Source organism: Anopheles maculipalpis, chromosome X, assembly GCF_943734695.1.
Source record: "Anopheles maculipalpis chromosome X, idAnoMacuDA_375_x, whole genome shotgun sequence".
NCBI lineage: Eukaryota > Metazoa > Arthropoda > Insecta > Diptera > Culicidae > Anopheles > Anopheles maculipalpis.
The window spans coordinates 12,474,348-12,493,429 of NC_064870.1; the positions used below are offsets into that span (position 1 = coordinate 12,474,348).

The following is a 19,082-nucleotide window of genomic DNA, read 5'->3' on the forward strand; positions in this document are numbered from 1 at the left end:
CAGGACCAAGCATCAAATCTAATCTGGACCGTAGTGAGGACTGACGATTCAATCACGCAGTATCATTCACTGATATGACTTATAGTAAAGAAATTCGAGAAGGCTTTTCCCCGTTATAATTGCTCCGGAAATGTTCCGGTGGCAGATAGTGGCGCCGGTCTTCACATGGTAGGACCATGCATGGAATCCCATCTTTGACCCGTAGTAAGAGAACTGTGGTCCTCACGAGTATGTGTTTTAATGACAGAATAATAGATGCTTGAATCTCTCTCGCTCTCTCTCTCTCTCTCTCTCTCTCTCTCACACACACACACACACACAGTCTTTCTCTTTTTTGTTGGCCTTAAGGCTGGAAACACTGCTCAGTTGTACGATGGTCGTACAATCTTGTATGAATTTTCACAGATGTTGGTTGTACAACCAAAACAGTCATCCTATTCATCTGTCAAATTTCATACAAAATTTAAAATAATCGTACGACTGCGCAGTAAGTCACAGCTCCATCGTTCCGATTTGTCACATAGGTTTCTGAACATTTTTTTCTACCTTCCAATTAAATCGGAAGCTTTTGACATCTGTCAAATCCCATATAAAGTTTTGACAGGGCCATACGAAAACATTGGAACAATGGAGTTGTGCCACCCACTGCCCAAAAGAAGGTTTTGACAAATTTTATAAGGAATCTGTCAATAACCTTTTTCTGAGCAGTGGATTAGAGGGCTCTTTAGAGTTGGGATTAAGTAGGGATAATCTTGAGAAAGGGTATCCTCCTTGAGTCTTTTACCCAAATTTAAAATAAGGCCACTTCCACGACATGTCACAAACTGTCTCAAGTCTTAAATAACAATAAAGAACGGAAAGAAGTGATAATTCTACAACCACATCAAATAAAGCTCCCTTTCGGTGGCTTATACGAGCACGCCCTACATGTCACTCACACACTCGTGCGTACAGCTCGGTTCCTTGTACCTCCCGCTAACTGGGTACGGGACGTCACCGATACAACTTAAAACAAACAACGCACAACATTGCGTTTAGCCGGGTCACTATGCAAGCGAGATATCGTACGAGGAGTGTGTATCTAAGCCGGTTGAGTGTGTTTTTTTGTGTGCCTTATCAGCAGCCGGCTCGTTATCAGTGACGCAAAGGAAGTGAGAAAGATTTGCCTTGGTGCCTTGATAACGATGGAGGCACGATGTATTGACATGGGCCCAACTATTGATTCGTTGGCTTTATGCCGTTTTGAAAGTGTTCGCGTCCGTCCTGTCGCGTGCTACTGTACACCGCACCACCATGGCTGGGTTGCTAGAGTAAGTATGTTTGGTTGCATCAGTCGGCCAATTTGCGTTGAAAAATAATACCAAAACGGTTACGGTTGCTTAATCCGATTGCGCACTTACAGCCGTAAGCTGCCGATCAAACATGTGGTACTGTTTGGTGCTGCTGTGCTGCTGATATGCTGCTTCTTCATCTACGACCGATGTCTGGTGGAAACGATCAACTCGTACCAAGTGCTGTACGACCATAACCGTGCCCGGGCCGACCGGATCGAGCAGGAAGTTGGACAGGGACCGGGCGGCCGCACACGCTACATACTGCTGTACACGAGCTTTTTCAGCGAGAAACGGTGGGGCTTGCAGGCGGAAACGCTCGGACCAGAGTTCTTTGCGATGAAGCACTGTCCGGCAACGAACTGCGTGTTAACCAGCTACCATCAGCTATTGCCATCCGTCACCGAGTACGATGCGATCGTGTTTCACGTTGCGACAAACTGGGATGGACCGCTGCCAACGGTCCGAAGCCCGCATCAGGTGTATGTGGCCGCACTGATGGAGTCACCGGCACACACGAAACATACGCTCAGTTTGGACGGCCAGTACTTCAACTGGACGATGACGTACCGGCTAGATTCGGACGTACTGTTCAACTACCTAAACGTTGTCGATCTGGAGAGCGGGCAAGTGATAAGCCCGGCCATTAGTCCGAGCTGGCGCAACGGCTTCCAGGAGTTTATCAATGCGACGCTTCTGGAGACGGTGGCTAGCAAGCGCAAGATGGCAACCCAGTTCGTATCACACTGTGGGGCACTGTCCGGCCGTGATCAGCTAGTAAGGAAGATGCAGTCGATCGGGTTCGAGGTGGACGTGTATGGAGCGTGCGGTCCTCTAACGTAAGTATTGTCTCTCTGTTCTTCGCAATATAGTGTTGAGCGTACTAGGTAATAGCGTGTGAGTGAGCTTTACCAGATTCCCAAAAGTGTTCGGGTGTAAACACTGTTTGGAATCATTATTATCCAACTTTTTTTTTCGTTTATTTACAGAGGCTTTGAGTCTTAGAGACTACATTCGCCTCTCAAATTATTATCAAACTCACCCTGAAGGAGTTAATAGGGGTGACGCTGGTGAGCAGGGAGCGAGAGAGAGAGAGGAGGGGGGTGGGGGGTTATCGAAAAGGGTTGTATTTGGAGGAGTTGAATAATTTTGATCGAATGGGTCAAATTGGGAGCATGTAGTCAAACAGATGGCGCGCCGCTAAATTCGAAACATGCTGGTAAACAAGGATCATTCTGTCCAAAAACCGTATGGCGAGAAGTAATAAAGTTCGGAGATCTATCGGTAGGAAACGACGTGATGGAACGTATAGGGACAGGGAAGAAAAAAGAGAAGAAATGTCGAACTCTGAGGCAAGAATACAAGCAATGAAATAGGAATGCGCGTTTGAATGGCGGAATCCAATTTGACACAGACTAAGCATATGGGTGCGCATTGAAGGGAGGGCACAGGAACAGTACAGCAATGCAGAAATTTACGCACAGCAAGGCGCATAAACCTCCTCTGTACGCTCTCGATTCTCTGCATAGCGGTGACTCCAGCTGGGGTCCAGACAACACCGACATAGTCAAAGACGGATCGATTGGAATCGCAAAGATTTTTTAAGACTCTTTTAATGATTGGAATAATCCGCTGGTCATCACTATAAGCAATTACTTTTTCTAGGTGTCCCCGAGGTAAACCCGAATGCGAACAGATGCTAGACACGGTGTACTGGTTCTATCTATCGTTTGAAAATTCTCTCTGTGTCGATTACGTCACCGAGAAGTTGTACAACGCGCTAAGCCACAACATAGTACCGGTTGTGTTCGGTGGTGCCGACTACAATCGCTTCATGCCACCCGGTTCCTACATTGACGTGCAGGACTACGGCACGGTGAACGAGCTGGTCGACTACCTGCGCTACCTCGTGGACAACCCGAGTGAATACATTCGGTACTTCTGGTGGAAGGAGCATTACGCACTCGAGAATACCAACTCGTACTGCGATCTCTGCACGAAGCTGCACAGTGTGGATGCACGAGAGAAGGTACAGTATTACCGTAGTATTAAAAATTGGTGGTATGACGAAGCATGTACGGCGAAGCCAAAGATACAGTTTTAAGCACGTTATCGTTAGGAGATACCATACGCTTAAGAGTAGGGTAGGTAGATACAGCGTTGTGAACATGGTTGTATTGTAGCTTTTTTCACGGAGCGATCGGTGAATCGACAGACACTAGCTATAATTGTTGGCCTTTTGATAAGAGTCAAGAGCATTTCAGTATCTACCGGGAATCGGTTTTAGGGTTAAGAATTACGGAACTCAAGAGAACTGACTATATAACTACGTGCTATCAATAAGTCTAGTAAGCGATTAAGATGGCGACCTTTAGCCGCGTATTATACAAAGCCAAGCCAAGAACAAGCGTATGAAACGTCGTACAACAAATATTTGTGCTAAATGATTGGAATGCGCTCCAATTAAATCCTTGCAATCAAACATGTGCTTTCAACGAGTTGGTTGATGGATAACTAGATCTTGCTCGTTAAGTTGAATTTTTCTTTGAGATCTTTGTCAATGATTTATAGCTAGTAATGCGAGACGTAAATGCATGATTCTAACTTTCATTACTACTTGACTAACTTTACAAAAAGTCCTCGTTTTATGACAAACTAATAAATCCCAGAGGAATCTAAACTAAGAAAAAGTCGAATAAAGTGGTCTGAATATATAAAAAAAAAATCTTGAGACACACAGAAAGATCTTGGTGGTGCAATACAATCCTTTAAGGTATCGGTAAACCGCATTTGGGCCTATTCATACTACTGGTTCTTCCAAATACCTAGAACTAAAAAAAATAAAATTTAAATACACTTAACGATCAACTTAAGTTAACATGACTAATAAAAAAAACCTAAAGGAAATAGGAGAAATATCACAACTATTTAAAATAAAATAATTAAAACAAAAGAAATGAATTGCAGCAAAAAACCTACCGATAAACTGCAAGTTAATGGAACTAATAGTTCCACTAATAGTTCCAATAGATAAACCAACATAATCAAAATGAAAACGGGTAACTCAGAAGGCTCAACATCTTTGCCCGTTCTGTTTTTCAAGGATGAACACCTGCTAAATTAGTATCGTCAATCTTATGTTAGATAACATCGGTACAAAAAAAAAATGAAATCCGGATGGAGTATAGCATTCCCCCCATTTTTTTTGACCATATAACTTCCGGATGGATGTGGATAGTTAAAAGCAAATATATATATAAACCTTGTGTATGTGTTACACTTGTGTGCCAAAAATACTAATAATAACGAGGTCAGCTTAGGATGGCTACAGGTACTTCGCCGTGTGTTTGCGTGCGTCTGATTCACTGTAGATGTGTTGTGCAGTTACGGATACGGGCAGCGATGGTGAAAAATTGCAAGTTATGCAATCCGCCATCACGACAAATCACTGGAAGGATAGCGAACTTGGAAGTGAGACTAGTAGTGCGCCGACGCACAAACATCCCTGCTTCCAGTAGAATGAAGCTGGAATGCGTGAATCGATATGATGCTCAGAAAATGACTACCAATACTCACTTTTTCGTGCGTCGGAAGCTTGATGTGCTTCGGTAACAATTTACAGCTACTAGGCACCGTTTAAAACTTTTTTTTTAAATGTTCAACTACCTACAGTTGGTGAATTGTTTGCTGACGACCTAGTGTCATCGGTATCCCATGTCGTATGACGGGGCAAATCGTTTCGACGTCATCAGCACCATCGTGACGGGCAGAAACATTTGCACGAACGCTGACACTGACCGGGTGCGCATGTGCACCGGAAGAGTTCGGTTATTTCGTATCACCTAACCGAACCGCTCGCTCCTCTTGCAAAACTCAATGGAAACACGGTGACTCTCGTGCGTGGTCGAGCTGATGCCGTCGGTCAGTACTCACCCGAAAGGCTTCCCGTTTGCGTACACCGCGGTGTCTGTGAAGTAAGGTGATAGGACCAGGAGAAATTCTGTAATAACATACACACAGATTACACTGTACAAATAGGGATATTTCCCTTGGAATATGCAGAGTTGTTCTGCTGTAGGTGGACGAGAGGTTTTTTAAACACATCCGATCAATTTAACGCGCCGTCAAACTGTCTTCAATCCACCTTTTTTGTGCATCGAGTGAAGAAAACTTTATCCTCCCACACGTTGAAAAACACACACATACACATTCACACGCACACACGTACACTCAGATGTGCGCTGGCGCACATACACGGACACAGTAACACTCACACAAACACTCACTCGGTAACAATACTGTAAAATGGGTCTCCTTCTTCGTGCAGAAATAGTACGCTGAGAGCCTGATGTGTCCTCTTGGGTCCGAATCAGAACAGACGAACAGGTCCTAGACGAGTCAAGAGCCAAAGTGATGTTCTTTACCCTTGCCCATCATCCGGTAGTGGGGCGTGTGTGTGTTGGAAGTTTTAAGTAGCAAGGGTGAAGGAAAACTGAGCACAACTCAAGAGCCTCTTCCTTAACGTTTGCTGGGTAAGCTGGCGGAAAACTAGAGAAGAACAGAAAAAACTTAATCGATAGTGTATGGGATATATAACACACATATAACAGTATGGGACGAGTTGTGATAGGTGCATTCTTCTCTTTGTGACTAATACGGTATATGGAATATCCCTTCTTCCAGAAATCAGATCCACAGGTTAGGAAGACGTATGTGTAGTGCGTGTTTGTGTATGTGTGATAGGAAAAAATAAGATACAACCGGGTAGTTCAGGACGGGACCGGGCTTCTCGACCAGCGTCGACGTCCTCGCCAGTTATCCACGGCAGTGAAACACACCTTCAGTCAACACGCTTGTGACAAAGGCGTTCCTATGCTTTACCGTACAAGAGGAGACGTAAGTAGATAGTCGCGTGACGGGAATTTTTGGGGAATATTTTTTGCAAAATATACTATCTGAAAACTAACAAGGATGCTGAAACATACCTTGGATTTGTAGAACTCGCCCAAAGCAAAGAATATTCCCAGACGGAAGCGTATCAGCTCTACTGACGTGAAGTTCTCGGCAGAAAGCATCCCAACACCCCTGGGAGATCCCATCCCATGGGATAAAACATCCCACACTGCAGGACACACATAACGCGCTGCAGATAATTAAAAGTTGTTGAGATCTGCGGTCATTTTACATTCACCCGACACTGGGTTGGGTGGATGAGAATGGGGACGCCCTGCAGCGCATTCTCACATTGGAAAAATGTGTCAAAATATTCGGCCAAATCAATACCTTGGCGTATCGAGTGCTATTGAACGTTTGGGAGGGTTGGGCAACATTGTTCAACAGCTCCCAACCCGTGGTTCTACGGGGTGCTCCAACAACGATGAGCACAGAAGATGTGTACATCACGTGAGAAAATCTAACAAGCAAGTATAGAAGAAAGGATGGGGATACTGGTGGTGGTGACTGTTGGAGCGTTTGCGCGAATAGCGATGGAGAAAAACGTATAGCTTGTCAGGGTGCCTGGTAAGCTGACTGGCTTTCGATCCAATATCCTAACCCGGGTGTATAAAGAAATGTGTTAGTCTATCAACCTGTACCGAGAACCAATCAACCGTATTAAGGACGAAGGTCCTAGTTCTCCCCCGATAACTGTTTCGTCTAATGTATATGAATGTTATCATTTAGGGTGCATAATTGAACAACTCAGCTCTTCAGCTGCTGGGCATCTGTATAGATCAGGAGGCTTCAGACCTGGTAGTTATACTACAGAATCCATTTTTGTTCTCATCATACAACAGATAGTGAAGGTAGCACCTTAATATTGGAAGAAGATGGTGGCACTACCATTGAGTCACGCTTCTCCAAAGAACCTGAATCCTGTTCAATTGCCGTTTTTTCTTCTTGACTCTATTCAGACACACTAACACACTCTCAGTCATAACTCCAACAGTACTAGTTTGGACCATCGGTAGACAAATAACATGTACGCACGCGTGTTCTTCCCCAATCCACCGCTCCGGTTCTTACTTGTCGGAGGTATTTTTGTGCCTGGCCTTTCTTGAAAGCACAGAATCAGCTTTGCCTGAAGTCCTCTCGTTTTGTGACATTGCCGTGCAACGGTATGTGTGTGTGTGTGTACCGTGCACTTCAGCAGAATTTCTCACTCGTTATTGGTCCGGCATCATCGCGAAGACCTGCTTTTAGCTGGCCAAAAGTGAAATAAGGAAATATTCATTTCCTGCCAAGGCTCGCTCATAACTACCCGGTACCCCGGAGCAAAGAGTGGATGTGAATAGTGCATTTTTATCGGTAACAAAATAAAGTAAGCTTTGCAGCGAAAACTGCAAATTTTTGCATGCTGATGATGAGGTCCCCCCACCACACTGGGGCCGGTTTTGGATGAGAGCAGTTACATCAGCATGGAGAAGGGGAAAAAAAAGGATTCGCTTGCTTATTGGATAAAATATGGATGACCTTGAACTGTGTGTGTGCAGTCTTGGGAAACTGTGCCAGCTTTTCGGAGAATTATGTAATGTTTTCTATATTGTTGGCAGTGAAAAAGCACTATCGGGGAAGCTTCTGGGTGTCAGAAACCGTTGGAGTGCAAAAGTTCTTCTGTGACATAAAACAGATGTGTGATAGCTTCGTTTGATTGTGAAATAGCTGTTAGGTGGGTTTAACACCTAGACGTTGTATCTAATTCCCACCGAACTTCTCTTGTTTCGATTTCAGACGCTTCGATGTCTCGGTAGTTTAGATAATGCTTAAGCTACCCAAAGGACTGAAGAAGAAAAAGAAAGGCAAAAAATCGAAGAAAGATCAGGAACTTTTCACCGAAGAGGAGCTCGAGCAGTACCGCCGGGAGCACCAGAACCAATCGGCGCTCAACTCGGCGGCACCATCGGACAGCGAGGACCAGCCGGGCGGCAGCGAAAAGTCCGAAAACGACGAGGAATGGTCCAAGTTTGCCGCCCTTACGAGTGGCATTGATTCGGTGCTAAAGAAAACCCAGGGTGATCTAGACCGCATAAAGAGCACCTCGTTCTTCCAGAAGGTACCGACCAAGGTTGAGCAGGAGGCAAAGGAGCGGGAGGAGCGCGAACGCCGCGAGCAGGAGGAACGCGAACGGGCGGCAGAAGCCGAAAAGGCAAAAGAGGAACAGCGTGCAGCGGAGGAGCTAATAAACGCTGTCGTTGAGCTATCGGAATCGGAACCGAATTCCGAAGCGGAGGAAGATATCTTTGATACGGGATACATCGATGCGATAGCAAGTGGTGAACTACCGATCGCTTACGTACCCGAGTCGCCCGTACTTGAATCGTTCGAGGGTGAGGACCCGTTTGACACTTCGTACGCGGAAAAGGTTATCAAGGGACCGGAAGTTTCGAAGCGGGGCAAGAAGATTGTGAATATCGGATCGGCTGTCGAGGTACTTACTGGCCGGGTTGAGAGTGTTGGTACCGGTTCGACGAAAGGCAATAGACAGAGGCGTGGAATACAGAACCTTCTGCTAGCGAGTTTTGACGAGAGTGAGCAGCAGCAGCAGCAGCAGGGACGGTGCGAAGGTGAGCCCAGATTTGGTGCCGAAGGTAAATCAGCGGAACATTCAGTTGGAGTAGCAGAGCCAGCAGCATTTAGCTTGTTAGATGATTCAGCCGATCTACCGGGGGACGTTCCGATCGATTTAAGTGTATCGTTGCATCTGACGCTACAAAAACAACAACAAGAACAGCTGCAAGAGGAGAGCGAAACTCACCAGGAAGCATCCGACACTGTTACCGCTCCGGTACTCGATCTAGACGAGTTTGACGACCTTAAGAAACGCACATCAGTCCTCGCTGGAGGTGACGATTTTGAGCTACTAATCGGAGACGCCACTGGTAAGTGATTTTTTTATTGCTGTAGATATAAAATTACATCAATCTATCTCATCTTAAATATGTTCCAACAAATTTCTTTTTTCTTGTGTGAATAGGCTCTAAAGATCGAGTCAAAGCTGCAGGAAACGCGAACCTACCGGTAGTTGATTTAGACGAGTTCGAAGACGCTCCTGTAGACGATCCGTTCGATACAGGGTTTGTTGAGCGTATTCTGCCAGCAACAGCCGTTGAGGACGACGAGTTTGATCCTCGGGCCGAAGAACCAGAAGTACCGGAGGACGACTTTGACTTTGATCCACGGGCTGCCGAACGGGACGAAAAGCGTCCGAGTACACCGGATCTCTTCTCCGTCGATCAGCATAGTTCGCTGCAAGTGTCGGCAACCGGTTCCGGTACGCTTACCAAAGATTTGCTCTCTGGCAGCAGTTCAGATCTAGCAGTTATCGCTCACGCACCACTCGAGTGTACCGCGGGTGGTGTTCAAGCAGCGTCGGTATCCACCACAGCGGATCCATTCGACACCTCGGACGTTGAGTTTATTGTTGCGCCGGGTAAGACAGAGCTAAAGTTTCTCGAGGAAGAACTTCTCACGGATCGTAGTACCGGTCTGAGCCACTCGCTCAGTGATCCTGACTTTGATCCGCGTGCCGAGGCAGAGGAAGAGGCTCGCACAGCCCAGGAAGAGCAACGTACGGAGGAAGACTTTCAATCACTAGCGCAGCGTAAATCATCGCTCAGCCTACACATCGGCAACGGAGGCGCATTAGGTGGTGGTGCTAATCGTAGCAAGTCGGTAGTGTTTGCAGTACCAACGCCGGATCTACTGAAGCTCGACGGAGAGCAATCAATTGCGAAGAAACCACTAACACCATACTACAATCGTGAACCATCGCTACCGGACGTAGAGGCGGATCCGTTTGACACATCGTTTGTGCCGTCGGTAGCACCGACCCAGCTTGAGCTAAGCTTGCTAGAGCAGGAACTGAACAGTGCATCGCTGCACCACAGTCTATCCGATCCGGAGTTTGATCCGCGTGCCGACTCATCCCCAGCAGCAGCACCTACCGCCCGTTCGGATCTGCTTGGTGTGAGTGAGGAGGAGCATTTGCAGAAGGTGTTAACACCGGCTCGTGGTGGGGTTGCAGTTGAGGCGGATCCTTTCGATACATCGATCGCAGTAAATTTGCAGCCAGGTCGGGCCGAATTGAAGTTACTCGAGGACGAGCTCATACCACCGGTCGCCAAGGATAGTAGTGTGGTGTCGGATATCCTGTCCGACGGTGCACCGGAAGCTAGTTCCGTCTTTGTGAAGGTATTAACACCGCAAGCCAGCAACAGTTCGCTCGATCTCGGTCTTGGTGGTGCTGAGGCGGAGGACATCGATCCTTTTGATACATCGTTTGTGCCGAGCTTGGGACCGGGACGGGCAGAAATTAAGCTGCTCGAGAGTGAGCTAATTGATCAGTAGGTTCGCCGCGCAACTTTCCACATCGAAAATGGCGAATCCTTTCCTAATGGATGATGAGGCGTTGGGAGGCAATGATCCAACGCCAAACCCGTTCCTGTTCGGCGACGATGGTCCAGCGGGTGGCGATGAGTCGGACAATCCGTTTCTCGCGCAGGGTGGAGGTAGCAATCCGTTTGCGGACTTTGGCGGTGGAGGTGATGAGGATATGCCAATGGCGGTTACCTCAGCGATGGATCTGTTCGGCGGTGGAGATCCAGTGGTAGTAACGACCGGTGCGCAACTATTTCTCGCTACCGACCATGTCATGACGGCGACAGCGGCATCCACTGGTGTAGTGGCGGGACTTCCGGATCCGATTACCGGTTCGACCGCTGGACCACCAAATGATGGCGTAAATGCTAACTTCTTCCACACCACAATCAACGAGGAGGATGATCTGATCATCCCGAAACCTACGCACCTGCATTTAGGCTCAAACACTACCGCCGCACTAATGGATCCGGACGGTGCTGCCGGGTTGTATTCGAGCGAAGATGAACTGTCACGCGGTGGTCCAAGACCCCACAAACCTGTCCCGCCCCGTCCGATACCACCTTCGACCGCAACGCAGCAGCTGATCAGTTCGATCGCCGACCAGCTCGACCAGACCAGTACCAATCTGTTGCAGAAGATTCCGGTAACGCGTACACCCAGCCCGGTGTCGATGCGTGATCTTCATTCGCCGAGTCCCACACCGGGCGATTTTGGAGATCTGATGACGGGCAGCACTGGGGACACAGTGTCCACCGCTACCGGTGACAATCCGTTTGCTGACGAACCTGCTGTGGTCGGTACTGTAGCGCCTGTGCAGAAACCACCTCGCCCAAGGCCTCCTCCACCAAGGCCAGCTCCACCGAAAAGTTCGTTGGCATCGTCTCCGGTTAATCCAACACCTTCTGCTGCTGCTGCTGCTCCAGCAACAGCACAAGAACCGGACCTGTTCGATCTGTTCGGTACGGGGCCGGCACCGAAACCGGCCGCTCCACCAAAGCCACCTGCACCGAAAACGAAGGAAGACATTCTATCACTGTTCTCCCAACCGGCACAACCGACCACGGCTGCAATGGCACCGAGACCTTCGAAACCGGATCTGCTCAGTGATGATCTGGATGATCTGCTTGGTGGTATGCCAGCAGCAGCTGGACCCGGATCGGAAGCAGCATTCGTGCCGAACTTGGCGGAGAACTTGGCAACAGTTGTACAACCTTTGGCGACCGTGCCGACGGTAATACCAGCAGCAGTTGCTCCCGTTCCGCCTCCAAAGCCTCCACCACCGGCAGTCTTACAGCACCAGCAACAACCTGCTCCTCCTCCTCCACAGGAAGTTCCACACCACGAGGAACCACTGCCCGAGGAATTACTGCAGGAGGATTATTCTGCACCTGAAAGTTTCGTAGAACCGTCGCCCGAGATTGTGCTGGAGGTAGCACCCGCATCGGATCCGAGCGATGCCATGCGTTCGGAGGTATCGTCCGAGTACAGCCCAACTGGGTCGAACATTACGTCCGGCAATATACCTAGCTCGGTGTCGGGCAGTATCGTTAATTTGCCCACGCTTGATCGTGCGCCAACCGGGGGTATCGAGATGGAGATGGATACGGCACCGGAAGACCCGATTGCACCAGCCGAATCCGAAGCAATCGATTACAATCACGTCGAGGCACAGCAGCTACCACACGCGACGACCCTGTTCGAAGAGCCTGCTAGCACTGTGACGCAATACTACGGTGAGACGATGCAAGATCAGTTGATAGGCGGCACAAACGGCAGTGCCACGGTGAATCCCTTCGCAATGGTAGACGATGAGCCGGTACCGGTGACGGTGGCAGCTCCCGTTGATAGTGGACTAGCGTATGCAAACGAATTGTTCGGTGCGACCAATCTGGCGAACAACAACAACACGATGGTGTCGCATCACCCGCCCGAACCGGATGCGTTCGATTCGTTCGCGGCCAAGTTCGAGGGCAAACAGACTGGTGGTGGTGTCGGTGGACTAACAACTGGTGCCACGGGACGGGTGGAAAACATCTTCCTAGACGATGGTGACCTCGGTGGAGGCGGTGGGCATACTGCCGAGCTGGACGCTTTCGGTGGAGATGCTTGGGGTACAGGAGCAACGGGCAGTATGGGTGGATTCGACGATGCGAAGGGCGATGGGTTCGGTAACGACGATGGTTTCGATGATCCTTTCCTAAGTATGCAGGCACCACCGGCACCGGAGGTTAGTAGAACTTTGTAGATCTCTTTAAGGCTTTCAATATGCTTTTGCGCACATTTTGTCGGATATCAATCTATTATGTTCTGGTTGTAGTTCTTCCTATCAGTGCGTTAGTCAGGTTGGTCACTCAAGCGGGTATATCGGGAACCAGAGGGGAAAATATTTGCAAAGCATTTTCATTCTCCATGAAATATTGTTTATTATTCGGATTATTCGGGATTTGCCCTTCGGTTCTGCTCTATCGCTCTGGATGAGTCTGGCGGTCTGTCACATAACAGTGTAACATATGTACTTTCACTTTCTGAAGATACTTGATTTGAAAGTTTGAAAGAGTTTTTTCGAGTTTTTTTCAAGCATCTCTTTCTTGCATAAGGTAGTGTGTGAGTCGTCCGAGTCAATCCCATAACTTACTGATTTTTGTATAGCGTTTTAGTAGGCTTCCTGTAAGATATTTTTGTCCTATATTATTGTCAAGTCGATACCACGTAGTTGGTTAGTCAGTCCTCACTACGGGGGGACGGTCCGGATGGGATTTGAACCCCAGTCCTGTTGTGTGAAGACCGGCGCCGATGTCGCCACAACACCGGGCCGTCCCATTAATAAGAGTGTTTTAAAAGAGTGACTTAAAAAAAAATGAAATTGACATTGAAATTGTTCAGTTCAATTTGGTCGCTAAAAAAAACCGGAAAAAACTGAGCAGAAACCGAGAAAAACCTGAAAAACCATGGAAAAAACTGGGAATTAAAAATCCTGATTTGAGTGGTCATCCTGGTCAGATATCGATCGTAAGATAGGTTAACCAGGCGGAGTTGCTGAAAAACGGGGCATATACACTGAGCGTAGTAAGCATAGAGCCACCATATTTTTTTGACAATATCTTCAAAATGTATGATCCGATTTTAAGTTTAGATTTTTTAAGTTTAGAATGTCAGTTCAATAATATTTCTACCTTTTTGAATCAGTGTGTTAAATTTTGCAAACTATTCACATTTATGCCGATAAATTTATGAAAAAAGGGGCGAAAGAGAAATTGCACCCTCAACTTTAAAAATTAGAATCGGTTAATAAATGCTGAAAATATTGTCAAAAAAAAACTTGGTAGTATTCTTATTTCTTTCGATGTAGTAAAAAGACATGGAGACACAGGACATGGGGTACTCTTAAGGACAACAAGAATTCATATTGCATTTGTCTTTAGTTAACACTAAACTACCTTTAATTTAACAAATAATATTACAAAGCAATCGCACGAATACAATTTTATTTTGATGTTAAAGGATTTTATTCTATACGGCAGGACATCTACTTTTGATAAAAAACAGGATTGTTCCGCTAAATACGATATATACATCTGACTCATATATATCTGACTCATTAGTAAGCACATCATCTAGAGTGCTCTTTAGTGTTTTTTTCTATTTTTGTTATCTGTAGACGAATAATCCTAAATCTGCATCTTCTGATCGGGTACAGGGCACACCGTTCGGAAGATCCCACTCGCGCGATTCGGACGAAGGCCGCGAGTTCAGTGTGGTAATACGGCCGAAGGAAGGCGTGGAAACGCAATATTCGGCCCTAGCACTAGCGCCACCACCCAAGAGCCCACAGACGGCTTCCATCTACTCTGGTGATTCGTCGCCGCGTGTCAATCCGTTCGAGCGAAGTGATGAAGGTGAACCGATCCCAGTGAGCATGCCGGATAGTAAGTACAACGAAATCGATACTCTCATTGGTTTTTTGCGTTACTATGGCTAAGCACTTTCTTCATTCCCGCAAAAAAAAAACAGAGCCACAGCTAGAGCGTACCGATTCGCAAGAAACACCCCCAACACCGTTGTTCGACGAGGATGTATCGCAACCATTGGAAGACTTCCCGCGCGTCATCTACCACGGCGATGGATGGGAGATGCAGTTGCGCCAGCCGAACAAAAAGAAGATCACCGGACAACGGTTCTGGAAGAAGATCTTCATCCGGTTGGTGTATCAGGGAGATAGTCCGGTGCTGCAGCTCCTGAACGCGGCCACCGATAAGGAACCATTCCAAGAGTTGCCACTGCAGGCGTGCTATTCGGTGTCGGAGATCGGCGCACAGCAGTACGACAACTTTGGGAAGATCTTCACGATCAAGCTACAGTATGTGTTCTACAAGGAGCGGCCCGGTGTGCGGCCGGGCCAGGTGACCAAGGCGGAACGGTTGACAAACAAGCTGAGTCAGTTTGCGGCGTACGCGATCCAGGGCGATTATCAGGGCGTGAAGGAGCTGGGCAGTGATCTGAAGAAGCTTGGTTTGCCGGTGGAGCATGCGCCCCAGATTTCGCAGCTGTTTAAGCTGGGCTCGATGAACTACGAGGATATGAAGCAGTTTTCGGTGTGCATTGAGGAGGCACTGTTTAAGATGAATGTGCACCGGGATCGGGCACTCACGTACAAGACTGAGGAGGTGCAAGTGACGGCGGTGGACGAGCTGTACGTGGAGCAGGACGCTGAAGGCCATGTGATGAAGCAAATCGCACGTGTCCGATTGTTCTTCCTCGCCTTCCTCACGGGTAGGTTCGCGGGGGTGTAGGTTAGAGAAGGGAAAGTATGCATTAATGGTTTCATCCTTCCAGGCATGCCCGATATTGAGCTGGGTGTGAACGATCTGTGGCGTCAGGGTAAGGAGGTGGTCGGTCGCCACGACATCATACCGGTAGTGACGGAAGAGTGGATCCGGCTGGAGGGTGTCGAGTTTCATACCTGTGTTCAGCAGGACGAATACGAGCGTAGCCGCACGATCAAGTTTAAGCCACCGGACGCGTGCTACATCGAGCTGATGCGTTTCCGTATCCGACCGCCCAAGAATCGCGAGCTGCCACTGCAGCTGAAGGCGACCTGGTGCGTGACAGGCAACAAGGTGGAGTTGCGTGCGGACGTGCTCGTGCCCGGATTTGCATCCCGTAAGCTAGGTCAGATACCGTGCGAAGACGTCTCGATACGTTTCCCCATACCCGAATGCTGGATCTATCTGTTCCGGGTGGAGAAACATTTTAGGTTAGTGTGATGGTCATGTGGAAAACACTGTTACGGGTTAAACATTTAACGTCTTTTATCGATTTCCCTAGATACGGTTCGGTAAAATCGGCCCATCGGCGTACCGGCAAGATTAAGGGTATCGAGCGCATTCTGGGCACGGTCGATACGCTGCAAGAGTCACTGATTGAGGTAACATCCGGACAGGCAAAGTATGAGCATCACCATCGTGCGATTGTATGGCGGTGTCCCCGGCTACCGAAGGAAGGTCAGGGTGCATACACGACGCATCAGCTTGTCTGCCGGATGGCACTGACCAGCTTTGACCAGATCCCGGAACAGCTGGCACCGTATGCGTACGTGGAGTTTACGATGCCAGCGACGCAGGCCTCCCACACAACGGTGCGATCGGTCAGCGTGCAGGATTCGGAAAGCGATGAGCCACCGGAGAAGTATGTGCGCTATCTCGCTCGTCATGAGTACCGGTGAGTATAGAGTATTTAGTGACGATGTCACCCTAACCGGTAACCTAAATTTCGAAAGTCCTTGAATCCATAATTCACGCTTCCATCCATTCCTGATTAATTCGCAAACGCAAAACTTCCTTCTATCTCCATTCCACCTCCATTCCTCGTCCATTCACCTGAACGGTTCAGTACCGAATCCCTCTTCGAATCATTAACTTGGACATGCTGAAAATCTGATTCGATGCTGAATTGTTTTTTTGTTTGATGTCAGTATTGGACAACGTTTAATAATAATGTAATAATGTAGTAATAATTAAGTAATAATGTTTTCAGCGGAGCAACTTCTGATATGGTGCAAAGCATGGATAAAAACAGATTTGGTGGGCTGATCCGTTATGGATTTTTGATGGTTAAAAACACGGTTCAAATCAAACAATGGTTTGATAAGTCTTACCCAGACTAGGCACAAGCACCTACAAACATTAATTATTGGTTTTGTGAGTTTAAAAATCGCCGTGGGGACACAGCCGATGCAAAGCACAGAAGGTCGCCCAAAACAGGTTGTTTCGCCAGCAAATGTGAAAAATTCCATGAAATGATTTTGGATGTGCGTAAAACAACATTGATGAAGATAGTAGAAGCTCTGGTAATATCTAAGTAACTTGAAAGAACAACGGATGGTGTGAAACTTTTAAACAATTGAATTTTTGGGTCGTTATGTGATTACGGACGGCTTTTTCCATCCCTATTGATCAGAAACAAAAAAAATGCTGGCTGGATAGAAAATGATGTCCAATAATGAGATAATCACTGAGACAGAGGCCACTTTTGAGGCTTATGACAAACTTTGTTTAAAAAATGGCATCGAAAAGATAGAGTAGATCGCTATAAGCACTGCTTTGCTCTCGGAGACATATTAAGTTGAGTGGAAAAATTGAATTTTGAACAAAAAAATTCAAGTAAACTATCGTGGTTAGGAGTAAAACTTATCTCTACCAAACTTTTATATACCATCCCGCCACACTCACTGCGGCTCAAACCACCCCCTTTTCTAGAGCTCTATCGACTTTCAACAACATGTGCTGGAGAAGAAGAAGATATCAGAAACTCGAACGTTTAATCACAACGAGAACGGAACAACGTGATTGCTTGCTATGCGAACCAATATCTTTCTTTTGTTTGACTGTCGAGTCAGTCTTTCTAAAGATTCTGGATGAGAATCTTCCTTGCTGAAACGTTGGAAACATCGAGGCCTTACCTTTGATAGGAGACTCTCGATGCTCTTCGGCGAAGCAATTGAACGCAAGATTTAGCTTGTTGCTTGATTTATTGCATTGTAGGTTTCTTTAAAGTTCGTGTTTCATCGGGCGCTTGGTCAAAATCGCTACTTATGCATTTCTGGCATTCTTCATAGTCATTTGTATGAGGTAAACAAATGTCTATGTTCATAAAATGTTGTTAACATGAATATGAGGTATGCTACAAACACATACCACGTGTTTGAGTAGAATGTTCCTCAGTGTCGTTTTTGTGTTCCTCTTCGTGAATCTTTCTTTCTTTCCTAATCATCCTTTTAATACCCTCTAGCTCCTCTGCCCAGACAATACGGCACTGCGCCGTCATACAAATAAATAAATAAAAACCACCTCTGCCCATTAGTCATTTAAGAAATCCTTTTTGTTAAGCCTTATTGGTGAATAATTTACGTAAATAAACGTAACATAACATAACTTTGCTTTCTTTACTTAGCGTTGGCATCGAACATACTACTGGTGAGTCGTTGAATCCTTACCTGGCAGCGACCACCGTCACAAAGCAACCGATCCAGGAAGAGCAACCTATGGCAACCACACCGATCGCACCGAGTGATTCTGATTCCGACTCCAACTAAACCACCCAACTCCCTCCCCCCATCCAACCAGATGTAACGCTAACGCTGACCAGTTCGGGGACGTAAAATTCGGATGAATACTACACACACACACACACATACACACACACACAAACTATTGAATACTTACACAACCACACACAGATACATGCCCCGTAAGGATTCTAGCTACTTATTACGTATTGACAGACATACACATGTGCATAAGAATGCATGCATTACGTATACATATTGAATATAGGAAACTTATAGCTGTTATTGAATTATATTAGTTGGACAATAAAAAAAAACCGACACAGAGAACTGGATAGGTTAGAGAGGACGGGATAAAGAGACATAGTGGTAACCGTTTCTCGCTAGGGCCGATCTACCAACCGGCATGTTAAACTGAGCAAACCCACGTTTAGTTGACATGTATTTTGTGGTTTGGTTTTCACAAGAGTCGGTACCACTACCAATCAGTAACAGCGCAGATGGTAGTGGCCAATACGAGAACCAATCGTGTGCAGTCAGCAGCAGCAGCAGCAGCAACAGCAATACACTTAGCTTTTAGAGCCAGGAGGCCAACACGCACCTAGTGAGGATGTCTTTGTGAAAGCGCGTTGCAGAGTAAGATATTAATTAGACAGTATAGTAGGGATTATCCATACGCTCGCACATTATTTAACGTGGACACTGTGAACACCACACCCACACACAAAGTTTTGTGGAACGCGATATTTACCAATGATTTAGTCTATATTATAGATCAAGCTCCCTTAAGCTTGAATTGGTTGAACGCC

At 46.9% G+C, this 19,082-nt stretch overlaps 4 protein-coding genes across 4 annotated transcripts in view; 3 read left to right on the top strand and 1 right to left on the bottom strand.

Moving 5' to 3' along the window:
- LOC126568223 (arginine/serine-rich protein PNISR) overlaps positions 1-19,082 on the bottom strand; it is a 157,053-nt gene that overhangs the window by 10,137 nt on the left and 127,834 nt on the right. The gene's annotated exons all lie outside the window — the stretch shown is intronic.
- On the top strand, positions 1,294-3,449 carry LOC126563514 (alpha-(1,3)-fucosyltransferase C). Its single transcript, XM_050220162.1, has 3 exons — positions 1,294-1,310; positions 1,403-2,170; positions 2,997-3,449. The coding sequence occupies exons 1-3, from the start codon at positions 1,294-1,296 to the stop codon at positions 3,433-3,435; spliced, it is 1,224 nt and encodes a 407-aa protein (XP_050076119.1). The 3' UTR covers positions 3,436-3,449.
- On the top strand, positions 6,123-10,676 carry LOC126568364 (protein stoned-A). Its single transcript, XM_050224832.1, has 3 exons — positions 6,123-6,227; positions 8,061-9,208; positions 9,304-10,676. Exons 2-3 carry the CDS (start codon positions 8,089-8,091, stop codon positions 10,674-10,676), a joined length of 2,493 nt encoding a protein of 830 aa, XP_050080789.1. The 5' UTR covers positions 6,123-6,227; positions 8,061-8,088.
- Positions 10,705-18,301, top strand: LOC126566615 (protein stoned-B). The gene is made up of 6 exons (XM_050223279.1): positions 10,705-12,936; positions 14,407-14,635; positions 14,721-15,479; positions 15,543-15,963; positions 16,035-16,427; positions 18,159-18,301. The coding sequence occupies exons 1-6, from the start codon at positions 10,705-10,707 to the stop codon at positions 18,298-18,300; spliced, it is 4,176 nt and encodes a 1,391-aa protein (XP_050079236.1). The 3' UTR covers position 18,301.